Source organism: Geosmithia morbida (assembly GCF_012550715.1).
Source record: "Geosmithia morbida isolate 1262 chromosome Unknown scaffold_1, whole genome shotgun sequence".
Lineage (NCBI taxonomy): Eukaryota > Fungi > Ascomycota > Sordariomycetes > Hypocreales > Bionectriaceae > Geosmithia > Geosmithia morbida.
The window spans coordinates 622,816-636,175 of record NW_023336188.1 but is presented as its reverse complement, the minus strand read 5'-3'; the positions used below and the strand labels follow the sequence as shown (position 1 = coordinate 636,175).

The window sequence follows — 13,360 nt, the reverse complement described above, 5'->3', positions numbered from 1 at the left end:
GGGGGGGGGGGCAATGGGGGTGGCCTGGGTGGGAGAAGTAAAGCGACGACTGCAGGATCCTACCACTAATCCAGAAGCGGCACAGGGTACGGGTCACTAACAATACAGCTCTACCAGGCCAGGAGGGAAGGGTTTGAAAGGATGCGCAACTGCTACGGCCTGCGCTACGACTCTACCACAGGGGACAGCTGCGTATGACGGCACCCCACGACATGCAATTACCAGCTGGTGCAGCTATCAGGTTTTCGCGCGTGAGCAGGATATCAGGGCTGTGCGTACAACTAAAGTGCCCTGTACATATTTTGGCCGTACAAGGGGGAGAGGAAGGGAGGGGCCCCAGTGCAATTTGCCGTACTCCGTATCGAACAAATCTCTGCATCTCTACTCGTACTTGCCTGTAATTGTCTGCCATGATACCTGGTATCGCCTCTACTAGGTACTAGTATTGTTTTAGCCTATTACTTGACTCGAGGCTGTCTGGCTTGCTTGATTCTTCGGTAGCTGGAGGGGCGACTAGACTGTATTGAGCTGTAGTACGGGCAGTACGACTAGTAGTAGCCTTGCCAATTAATATCTGTACGAGTCGTACATCCGCCCTCTCGTATTCTCTCGTCTCTTTCTCCTATTTCCTTCTCCATCTAGCCTCCTCTCTATCTCTGTCTTTTCTTCTCCTTCTTCGTATCATCTCTAGTTCAAATTTCCAGTAATAAGCTGTTATAATAAGATAGAGACCTCTCCCGGCATTCCTCTCCCTACTGTATAATCCGGCGTAGAACACAGTCCGATGGCGGGTGCCCGGCGATGCATCACTGAGAATGGACAAGATTCTTAGAATGCCACGACGACGACGAGTACTCGTACATGTACATCACACTTCCTCCTATCGTAGACCCTACATAGCGGCTCGGTCTCGACTCCTTCAGCCAGTCTACCACTACGAGTACGAACATCATGCATCGGTGCATTGAAAATACGTCGTATTGTCTAGCCCGCCCACGGAGCTAGACATGATACGGATACATGTACAGATTAATCCGCACTCGTAATTACTTACAATCACTAGCAATATCTGACTAACAATGCCATCTATCTGTTCTCGTACTCGTACATGCCAAACTCTCCCCAGGGCCAGGCGAATCGGACCATAGGGCGATCAGCCAGGGTCCTTTCAAGGGGAGGCTAATCTCACCATTCTGGGCCAGAAAGGCGTCTTTCCATCGTGCCCGTGGCGCTCCCACCGGGGCCCTACCACGGACCGGCGGCCCTTGCATCGCACAGGCCATCCACAGGCTGGTCAGCCCTCCCACGACCATACCTGAGTGCTCAATTCGACGCCGCCACGTCCGTCGAGTTCATGTAGTTGGCACGGCATCCATCTGCCATGTGCAAGCTACACGATGTCGGGGCGTGAACGCGCAGGATCGTAGCACCTACTCCGTAATCTGTTTACGGTCAACACGAACACTACTGAACTCACTGCACGAGACGCATTATATTGCGACCTTCCTTTTGTCTTCCTCCTCTCTCCTTACCGATGCATCACTTCCGTATTGATGCCACATGTACGAGGAGACGGGACTGCCAAGAGAGCAAAAGGGGTATCATTACCAGCGGTAATACTCGTACTAGTAGTAATGCCTGCGCTAGTACTGTCGGCATCACTAGAAGCAATCATATTGACCGGCTGTATGAGGAGAGGAGAGCCTTTGGTCTATATCACCCCGGGGTAGACATGGGTGGCTTCCTTTTTAAACAGCGAGCAAAAGTTCTGGGTTTTACCAGTTGACATATTATTATTGCGCAGGGGGCCTCTCTCTCACCAGCCACAGTAGCTCGCAGTCCAGGAAATCAAATGTCAAAGGGGAAGAGTTGCGTGCTTGTCGGCGCCTTTCCTGCTCTAAAAGCCTCTAGTAGTGGCGTATGGAGGAGGTACCTACCTGTACTGTAGCCCACACCATCTGGCATTCGGCTCTAGTTCATGACGGTCCAGCCGGTCGGTTCTCCCGCGGCGAGCACGCCCATGACTCGTCTGTCTTCTCTGTCAGAGCGCGTAAAGGTGGGAGGAAAGAAAACAAAAGAGAAGAAGAGGGGGAGAAAACGCGTAAACACGCTGTAGTACGACAAGATACAGTTTTCGCGGCCTTGCCACAGATGAATAGTAATACTACTGTACGAGTACATGTACATGTAATCTGTAGCAATACCTGCTCTGCTGTACGTGTGGCTGATGGATGTGGCTGTGTGTGCTGCTCACTCTGTGCTTCCGGGAAAGCCTCATTTCCAAGACGCACGTGATCTGTACTCAGGGGCATCGAGGAGCTATTTCCTATGTCACATGTAACTTGTAGACAGCTTCCCCACCTCCATCTGAACAACTATTCCTCGTAGAGACTTCAACTATAGACCTGTTGTATAAAACTATGCCTGGCCTAACACTGGACGGAAACGCGGTTTCCGATCTCTCATCGGGACAAATTCCCGATACTGCATACAATGCTTCCTGCAACTGATCTGCAGGTTACACACTACGCAGTAACAGCATAGCACTCCTTGCGGCATCTGGTACATGTACGAGTAATATACCACCCAGTCTCAGTCGTCTCAACTCTCCGCACCCCCGCGATTCTTTAGCCAGAAAGAAGCACCATCATGTAGTCATCGACCACCGGACACCACGGTCTACTCGTACGTTCATTTCCTTTTCCGTTCCCTTGACATTTGAACATCGTATTCCATCTGGGATCCCGCCTTTGACTCCATCTTCAGCGCATTTGCAGATACTGCTATCTATGTTGAAGGCCTGAGGCCACATGGTCACGTGGTTCAGCCAGCCCTTGCTTTCTCATATCTCACATTGTGTAGTGGCTAGCTAGTTAGCTAGATAGATCATCATCACCCTCATTTCTTCAGAGCCTTGAGCCACCTTCACGCCTCAACAATCTACTATGCAATAATGACTTGTACTTTCCAACCTCCTCACATTGTACATATATACAAGTATAATATACGCGGCATGCGCCCACCTACTCCAGATCCTCGGTACTGATGACAACGGCGGCAAAAACAGTGCTCGTATTCTCATCATGCCCATTCCCATCATCACCACTAATGATGACTCGTATCCACCGCAACTCGTACGCACCTTAGATCCTTTCATTCCCCATGTCCGTACGATCACCAAATTCTACCGGTACGAGTATCTCGTACTCTGCTTACATTTAATGACAGGTAATATACATACTCTGTACGAGTACGTACAGGCCTCTCTATCCATTAGCTCTCTTGCCCGTACGCCAAGTTTCTTGGTCCCCGTACTCGTACATGTAATCACACGTAATATTATATCAGCCACGCACATCCGTCGTTGAGTAGTGGGACCACCCAAGAACTCGGCACGCCGCACCAGACGGAACATCGAACAACTTGACCTATCTCTCTCTCATTTCCTGTTTGATTTTTGTCATCATCTCTCCTACTCCTTCCATTCATCGACTGATGCAGGGGACGGCAAGCCATGAAAAGCATACCGGTACACGCCCTGCCGCATCGGTGAGTCTCACGTCGATCCGAACAAAGTCCAAGCTCTCCCATACGCATACCACCCTCTCTCCTGCTCACCACTATCCGGCAGGACATCCCGACATCCGAATCCATGACCGTGACGTAGGGCTCATCCACTTCGGCTCATCGATACCATCAACTTCTCTTGATCCTCATCTCCTTATCGCTGACTCTCTCTCTTCCTTCCATCACTGCTACTGGAGTAGATTCCGCACCACCGTTCACAGGATCCGGCTCCCACACAGAACATCGTTGCCTCGACTCAGCCGCAAGATGCGGCGCAGAGACTGCTGCTATGGCGTATGATATCTCGTATCGTACATAGTGTTTGTTTCCTCGGCTAGTGCTCTGGCTCTGCTTACCCCCGGTCTTCCCCCGCAATTTATACAGCCAACCATATGCAGCCATCAGAGTACACCTCCCCGTATAAGAGAAGAAGAAGAGAGAGAACAAGCCTCTGTGCCGTAGAGGCGGCCGCCTGACATGTATATACTAACATCTAAATATGGCGTCAAGAATCAAAACCCAATACACCTGTGTAATACAAACCAACGGCTTCCCCGCTCGGAATTGGTTAACCTGACTCCCCTTCCAGGCGAGGTTTAGTGGGAAGGATTAAACACACACACATGGCGGCGTCTTAGTTTCGGAACCGCGATGGACTGGACCAGACCTCATGACATCCAGATCCGATGGGGCGTGTCATCATGCAAGACACCCGACGGCCCGGTGGCTTTTCATCCCTCTCCTTCTCGTGTATGGAAGACCAAAAAAAAGCCATTTCCAAGGCCAGTGATTCAATGCTCCATAGTCAGCGCTATTCGAATGTCAGCCCGACTCTCACACCACCTTCAACCTCCCGTCTATTGATAGAAAGCATCTAGCTGTCGACGGACCGTCGGGTGCATGACCAAGTGTTCTCCCCGACCCAGCCCTTCTCTTCCTTTGCTGCCCTCCAAGAACTTGCCCAGGATACACAGTGGCTTCGCGAGTCTTTCCCATTCCACACGTCTCATCAGCTCGTATAATTCTTCAAGCCCAACAGTTGTCAGCGTCTCTCAAATCCGTGTCCGACAGTGGTTCAGAGGAGAAACGGGTATAAAAAGGGGCCGAGGGCACTCCTGCTCTTCTCTCCCGGGACCTTGTTCATCGCCATCAACATCTCTCAGACTCTGCTCCATCACTCACTCACTTGCAGAAAACAACAACTTTCCCAATCACCAAACATTTTCAAGATGAAGTCCGCCGTCGTCGCCATCACCTGCCTCGCCGCCATGGCCGCCGCTGTTCCCGGCGCCCCCGAGAAGTGCCAGCCTGCTACTTACTCTTGCACTGTCAACCCCGAGACCCACGCCCCTGGATGGCAGGTCTGCAACACCAGCGGAGACTGGGTCGTGAGTTTCAACAGGATCGAGAAAAGAAGAGAAGAGAAAAACAAGACTGACAAATTCATAGTTCGCCGGTGATTGCCCGCCTCATACCGTCTGCAAGTTCCTCGAGGCCAACGGCAGCCCTTACTGCGTTCCCCCCAAGTACAGCATTTCTTAAATCCATCCCCTCCCATATGACCTGCTTTTCCATATCCACCCCACCAGCTAGGCCAAGATCGATACTTTCCCTTCCGTCATAAAGCAACCCCTCTTTCTTATCGGAACGAAGGACAGATCGTTCACAAGGGGCAGGGGGGGGGATCAGGGCAGGGTCGAAGGGTGTGATACACGGGAGGGGGCCCTGATACGGAGCCTGAGACGACCGTGTGTCGTTGGACGGTTTCTACTGAGCTACGGAGTGTTATGGTTTGCTATGAAACGGCTTTGATTGTGTTATATGCGAAAGGCTAGCTCAAGACTGATTGGGAGGGAAGAAACATCGCTGTTGCTCTCTCCCGGGAAGTTCCAAGGCTCCATACGATTTATAGAGCTACTTTTAAGCATATGACAAACGTTAACCTCACGTCGTTTTCTTTCCTGCAATATTGTGTCGACGGTTCCAAAGTCTTCCTTGCTTCACTTCACCATGCTTTTCAAGACTCTACCATGCTTCACATCTGGTACACACAAACATTAAGCAGACCCATGTACATTTCATTGGCACGTATCCATCGCTCCAAGCCACGACACGTAACGCCAAGTTTCATCTCCCTCCATCGATTACTACGTTCAACAGGACTCCTCCTGAGATGGACATATACACTGATAGGGGCACCGCAGATTGAAAGAGGCATACACAGACAAAGACACAGGAATCATATCTGATTCTCGTTCCATTATACACCATAATTAACTATGTGGGGGAAAAAAACTCAGAAAGACCAACTCCCTGCCTCAATTATAGTCATGCAATAAAACGCATCCAAAAAGAAAAAAATGGGAAACAAAGATAGATAAATAGATAAACGGATGGGAGAGGAGGGGTATATAAGCAGAGGGCAAAAAGCAGAGGATTATCTAATGCAGGGGGTGGGTAGAGTGAAATGGTGACAGAGGCTCATGAAAACGTGAAATGGGTCAGGAAATAGAGGTGGGAAATGATTGGTGGGAGGGTAGATTGGAGGGTGTAGATAATGAATATACGGGTGTATAACCCATTACATCATACCCAGCCTGGTGCTGCGTTTATTCATCTGAGGACGAGGAGCAAAGCCACCCTTGGACGGGTGAGGCATACCAGGGCCACCAGGGCCAGGGCCAGGACGCCTCGCGCCAGGGGGTCCGGGATAAGGACGGGGCATCCCGTTAGGGTTAGGTCCCCTGGGCCGAAGGCTACCAGAGCTGGGGCCGGGGCCGGAGGGAAGACCCATGGGGCGGGGAGGCATGGGGCCGCCACCACCGGTGGGTCGCCTGGGAGGCGGTCCGTAGGGTCCGGGACCAGGAGGAGGGCCGGGGCGACCGTATCCGCCGCCGCCGCCGCCGTATGGGTAGGGACCAGGAGGCGGAGAATTGTTGTACATCGGGGCAGGCGGCGGCGCACTGTTGACCCTGTACAGGGCGTCTTGCTCGCAGTAGGCGCGGCCGTCGACCTCAAAGTAGCCCTCAGTCAGAGATCGGCCGCAGTCGAGGCAAGAGAAGCAGCTAAGGTGGTACTTTGTCGAACTCTCGTCAGCCACGAACTGGCCCTCGATGCCGCGTCCGCAACCGCCACAGAGACTTCCGTTGAGCTTGTGGTAGTGCTGCTCGCAGTATGGGCGATCATCCAGCACGTAGAACTCGGCAGATGTGAAGGGCTCGGCGCAGGTAGTGCATACAAAGCACGCCTTGTGGTACTTTCCGGTGAGGCGTCCATCTGCTGATGACACGCTCTTGCCCTTGATGGGCTGGCCGCAGGCCTTGCAGTCACCACGGTAATTCGAGTCGCCCGTGCTCTTGGGCACAGGGGGGGCAGGTGCGGGCTTCATGTGCAGAGAGTCTGGAGGTGACCCCCAACGGTCGTTGGACGCGGGCTGCTGGGGAGAGGTTGCAAGAGGTTCTCCGGCTGCCGTCGGCGAGCGCGAGGAGCCAAAAGAGCGGGAGAAGGTGTTTTCGTCGACGACGGCGAGCTCGCCGGGTGAATCGGCCAGCGGCGACGGGGTGCGCGGCGAAGTCATGGGTCCCGCGCGTAGGGTGCTCTGCCTCGGAATGTCTAGAGGCTTGGGCGTAATGTCTAAAGGTTTGGGCGTGTTGTCCTTGGGGCGGGGCTGTCTGAGGAAGTCGGGAACATCCTGGCGGCTGTGGGTGCGGGAGGGGCTCGTCTGGGAGCTCGCGAAGCTCGGACCGCTAAAGGCGGAGGTAGCCGACGACGCCGAGTCCGAGGGAGTGTGGTAGGGGTTCCCAACACCAAACTCCCTAGCCAGGTCGACAGAACCTGGATTCCCACGGGCGGGGCGTATCAGGCTCTTCCTTGGCGGTGGCTTCCTCGACGTATCTGGGCCCATGGACGGCTGGCGTCCGTGCATAGACCTGGGGCTCTGCCTCGAGTCCGAGCTGCGCGTGCCCGGCGCCGATGGTGTTCGTGCAGGAGGCTCTGTGGAGAGCGAAGCCCTGGGGAACGTCTCGGAGCGGTCGAGTGGAACCAAGCGTGCGGGGGGCTGGAGCTCAGTCTCTGACCTCAACGGAGGGCCGAATCCCTCATACCCATCCTTCCTCGGCAGCCTCGGGGGAGCCATGTTTTCACCACTTCCCGTTGAGCGCATCGAATATCCGGTTCCGGGCCTCTCCTCTGGATATGGGGACGTCGGGGCAAGCGAGTTTGCGAAGCTTGGGGATACAGAGCCAGATGCAAAAGGCCTGCCGGAGGATACGGACCCCGCGGCAGAGGGCCTACGGTGGTCAAACGGCCCGGGGGTGATGTTGTCCATGCGTTGGAGGACACCGGCGCCCGGGCTGGGCAGCGGCTCCATCGTGTAGGTATCGCTCTCGTTCAGACCCCCGTGGCCATTGGATCGCCGCGCGCTCAGTGGCGAGGGGACGTAGCCTTCGCTACCATTGTCTGAAGATGAGTATAGTTCGCTGGAACGCCCCTGGGCAGGCTCAGCAAAGAGGCCCCCAGGAGAGTTATGGCTGCCTAGGTTCATAGGCGTCCTAGGAGCCTGCTGCGCGTAGGGCTTGTCTACGGGTTCATGTCAGCCAAAGGTCATAATGCTTGATGGGCCAAAGCGGGATGACGGCTACCACCGTCCGGCGCAACGTACTGGCAGCGTCAATGTCAACTGGCACCAGTTTACGTGGTGATTTGGATGCTGGCGCGGGGTTGCGAGGAGCATCGTAGGGTTCTTCCTCTTCTATGGGTGGTGGTACTATTCATTAAGGGTGAGCAATGCCGTACGCGAGTGCGGGAGGGGCGTCGTTGGGGGGGGTTACATTGTTCATCGCCTCCAGTAGCACAGATGTGCTCTCCCATCATGGAGATCTCAACCTGTGCACCACATTGCGAACACTTGATGGTCGGCAGGAAAGCAGACTCTCTAGTCATTGCCATGGTGAGTGCTTTTGTTCTTGCGTCGATCCTCTTCTCTTGTCTTCTTTCGCCTTGCCGTCGTTCTATGGGGTATACGTGGGCATCGGTCCAAAGTCGAGTTAGACGGACGAGTCGCGTCTACCTGAAAGAATCGGCGTATTACGGTTGCTGGGTAAAGTCACAGACAACCATCGATGATGTGTGTAGGCGGGTTCTAGGACTCGCAAGCGGGGAGCTGAGAGGTAGGAGGTGGGTGGTGAATGGCTGCTGTGGTTATACTGATAGGGTCGTGGTGGTGATTGCGTCTGCGAAGTGCGAAGTAGAATGGCACAGCGGCCCTTTTTTTTTCTCTCCTCTGCAACAGGATATGCGTGAGGACGTTTCCAAGGGGCGAAGATGGCCAAGGAAGGGAGGTTGAAGTTGTTGAGTAGAAAACGGTTCGTCTCTGCCAATAGTCGACGGAAGAGTCAAGGCAGACAAGACTACTGCGTTCCCATGGACGATGGTTGGAATAATAACAGAAGCATGGGTGTCTAGATCCCTGCTCCTCCCCCTGGACATGGCTCCCTGAGACTAGCCGGGGTCACCCCTGCCACTTTGTCGTATTGGGATGGGGATGACCACCTGTAGCACCTTTAGAGCTTGTCCAGCTTTCTTTCGCATGAACGCTTTACCGTAAGGGATATCGGCTGCCTGTCTCCTGCAGAGATACTATGAATGTGTGTCGCACCTTGTTGCAGCAACCCATCATCCGCCTTGTGTCCGTTTGAGTCAAGAGTTGTATCGTATGCATATTGATACCAGGAGGAGTATCCGTATACTCCGTGACACTGTTGCATTTTTTTTTCCCATCGTTCTTCGATGGGATGGTACGAGTACGAGAAGGATGTTTTACCCAAGGCTGGGGCGACCGTTGGAGAGCAAGCCGTACCCTTGGTATAAGGTAATTGGGAATAACGGCTATCAGTACGAAACATTACGTGGCACATGGGGTCCGGGCAATATCTCCCGTACTAAAATAGCATTACAAGTATTTACTCCGTAGACATGTTTTCACTTGCAGGTGTTCTATGCGTGTCTGTGCTGCTTCTCGGCTGTCTTGTGTGTGTGTCTATATATGTCTGTCTGTACCGTACAGATACTAGTGGACTGGTGTGTGTGGGCTGTGGCTTCTGTGTCTACGTGCCTACGAGCGACCGTAAATTATAATAATACTACGAGAGGTCCGGCGGTACTCCATACATGCTGTAGCAGGTGATGATAGTGTGCGGTGCGGTACGTATACATAATTCATGCGTGTGCGACGTCGGTACATCCTGGCTCCGTTCTCAGTCTCGTACTCTCAGTCTCCATCGCACGCACCACTTCCCCTTTCTTCCTCTCCTCCACCGTCAGTGCCACCACCACCACCACCACCGTCATCATCAAACGAGCTGTTGCCCCAGCCGGTGCTTTTCCTGAAACAACAGTCATCAATCCCTCTGTACGGCTAGACTCTATCTGGAGTACTACATATAATTCATTCAGGAAGAAAAAAAAGGACACTAGATAAGGGCTCTTTGCCACTTCCTTTTAGATGTTTCTAGAGGCGAATAGTGCTTTCAGTATCCAGGGAGAGCAATACAGAAATGGATAGCAATACGAGTAAGATGAGAGGCACATGCCTCAGTAGGTAGGTAGCATCAATAGCTCTGTCTCTCCCTTTCCGAGTGCTAGCACTACGAGTAAGAAAAAACCGACGGGCGGTCGCACCTTCCCTCTCCACTCACCTCTTTTTTAGTGTATTATTATTATTGCTTACTTTCCGTGCCGTGTGCCTGTCATTGCCCTTGGATCCATTTATAAGTCACATGGTCCCACATGTCTGTACCGGTGCCTGTATCTCGTACAGGGAGCCACTGGGGAGCCACTGGGGACCGCAGAGGACCGCAGAGGACCGCAGAGGACCACAGACGGCCATGGAGAGCCGTAGAAAGACACAGAGCGGACTGACCTGCCTAGATGGCGTGTGTCAGGCGGATGCCCTGCCACTGCCCACGAGTATCTTTTCACTTGGCAGTAACTTGACAGTAACTTAGGAACCCCCTGGGAAACTCCTGGGATCCATCCTGGGAGCCTCCAGTGTCCGACCTCATTAAGAAATCCCCGCCATCGATGCACCGTCCCCAACCGCCATCGACGCCTTGCGTTGTTTAATGGAGGGCACATCATTTTACCACGATGGAGCATTTACCGGCACCTCCAACCACTCTTCTTATTGGCGCCATCGACTCCAATTTGCTCTACGCCGTATAATTACGCTGTAATACATTCATTATATTGCTGTTCCTGGACGTATCTTGCAACTGCCAATGCATCGCTTCTGTTTCCAACCACCCATCCCGTCACGCCTCACCACCTCTTCAACTCTACGATACGCCCATCCGGTACCAAGGTCTGAAAAGAAGAGGTCCACCCGCTTCCGATACGGTAGGTGCGAGCGCTTATCATGCTCGCACAAGTCTAGGCATTTAACACCGCACCTCAACGCTTGTATGAGTACGCACAGAGAGTACGAGTACTAATGCCCTAGGCACGAAAGCACGATAATGATACGGTGTACCTGTAAATTATCACAGACCGGACCCCCTGCAACTAGACCTCCACAGAATACGACGTGTCACGGTCCGGACGAGAACGAGAACGATACGGAAACCAGAGTACAGATAACAGATTACAGATTACGGAGTACGGAGAAAGGAGCAGTGATAGTCAACCAAGGTCCCAAGGCTAAAGCACACGGGAGCCCTTCTCCCCATCCCATCTCGCCTCACCCATCCACAAGCTACGAGCGTACCAGTACACATATGGACAAGTCCCAGTCAATAATGTCTGCTGGCTCCCACTCCCTTCCCAGAACTTCGACCGCCCCTCTCCGCTGGCCGAGACACAACCGGCATACCACATGAGCGTTATGCCCTTTCGGGTACCGGGCGTCAGAGACGGATGATCTTCATTTTATTACTCCCAGCGCACATATCCTGCTCCTACGAGTCCGCGTATGGCCAGCACGACCCCTCATTCGCAATTGCCATCATTGAGTGCGCGAGTGTGTACGGCGTACGAGCAGACGCCGGCAATGCCTGATAGCGTGACACACTTCCGAGTCTGGCGATGGCAACGATGAGACATGTGCAGTGTGGACTACCGAGACCGGGTATACATTGCCTCGACGATTGAGCAGAATACTCTAAACTTCCCAAGCTTCAGATATTCTCTCCGGCCGGTATTGCGAAACACAACGGCGCCTATCCTCGGTACGACGCATTACCAATCTACCATATGACCCTTCACACCCAATGCGACTACCGAGGGCCGGTGCACTACGATACACGACAAAGCTACGGTACGACGTGTATATTCGTGCTTTTGGGTTGAAAGCGCTCCTTTTGACAAGGACGGGGTACGGTGTACAGGTATCGCTACCCCACAGAGGATGCAATCGTGCGTAATGCTCGTGCATCGCAGTCGTCTCATGTTAGCCGGCAATGGCCGTGATGAGCTTGGAAAGCGGCTATGTGCCACGCGAGATTTCCTACAGCCCGTTCCCTTCCCTATGGCTAATGCATCCGGGTACGTAACATTGGGCGCTGTAACAAAGTTTCAATCTGGTCAAATTCGCCAGCCCATCATCCAACAGCATTCAATCGCAACCTCGAAGTGAAGCGGTGAGGTCAAAGATGGGCTAGGTTGCATATACTCGTGTGCAGGCCGTCTCTGTATGGTCAAAAACAAACTGACTGCTCCGCTCTATTCGCCCTCTCTTTTCATCATTTATCAATCTCCGGACTTCTCCACGCCAAGGAGCGATGCATGTATGTAATATTTCTACGACTATGATATTTGGTCCTTGGATGCATCCCCCGTTGCTCGACAACAAGCGTCTTTTTTCCTTTTTTTTTTTTTTTGCCCGCGATAGCGCGATAGTACTACTTGAATTAATATGGATCCAGATCCTGGATAGTAATGCTCCATATGGTATACCACGTACGCAATCAACACCCACCACCATGCAAGCAAGAGAGATCTGCATCGACTTTCTTCTAGGATATGAACAAGACCCATGGTCTCCAAGCGAAGTGTACTGGGTCCGAAGAGGGTTGGAGGGGTCAAGACTCAACGGTCAACTAGGTCAATCCTCCTCTACCCCTACCTCCCCTATTACCCCCTACCTCCTACCCCCTACCCCCCCCCCCCAACGGCTATTTTCAGCAATACCTCTGAAATCCCACGCAGGTGTGATAGGAGGCTACCTCTTCCACTTTGATTGACGACAGGCTCCACCAAAGGGAAATGGGTATTGACTTAGTCGTGGGTCGTGGACTAAGAGAGATGCTAGCACTACGAAGCAGGCGTGCTCATCCTCATCTGGTACGGGTACTTACGAAGGATCCTATCAGTATTGCGGTTTACGAGTACATGAGCGACCACGCTGCACGCTGGTGGATCATGGTTAGGAGAGCACTGGCATACGTGAGCAATCTTCGCGCATTTTTGCTTGTATAAGTAGGGCCCAATTTTGAATGGACCATGTGCTGACCCCATATCTTTCTCCAGAGGTAGACTCGGTCCTTCTGCGGTGTCTGAAGACAAAGGGATTATGGTATCTCATTGTCATAGGCCAAGACGCTCACTTCGCTGGTGGTAAGAAGAGAGAAAAGGAGTTACAGTATATATTAGTAATAATCCGTCCCCCCCCCCCCCTTGGCGTTGTGTCTCTGTATTGATCACAAGATATTTGAAAACTTCAAAAGCAAATAACGAAATAAAAGAGAGGGGGGGAGAGAAAGACTTACTTAAAACAGATAATTTGTTGACTAATCACGGA

General features: G+C 52.7%; 2 protein-coding genes across 2 annotated transcripts; one reads left to right on the top strand and one right to left on the bottom strand.

The window, feature by feature from the left end:
- Positions 1-4,796: 4,796 nt before the first annotated feature.
- GMORB2_0954 (uncharacterized protein) lies at positions 4,797-5,109 on the top strand (the record flags this gene model as incomplete). Its single annotated transcript, XM_035462938.1, has 2 exons — positions 4,797-4,955; positions 5,017-5,109. 2 exons carry the CDS (start codon positions 4,797-4,799, stop codon positions 5,107-5,109), a joined length of 252 nt encoding a protein of 83 aa, XP_035324362.1.
- A 1,039-nt stretch (positions 5,110-6,148) lies between these two features.
- Positions 6,149-8,514, bottom strand: GMORB2_0953 (LIM domain; the record flags this gene model as incomplete). Its single annotated transcript, XM_035462937.1, has 3 exons — positions 6,149-8,145; positions 8,228-8,275; positions 8,397-8,514. 3 exons carry the CDS (start codon positions 8,512-8,514, stop codon positions 6,149-6,151), a joined length of 2,163 nt encoding a protein of 720 aa, XP_035324361.1.
- Between the last annotated feature and the right edge of the window lie 4,846 nt (positions 8,515-13,360).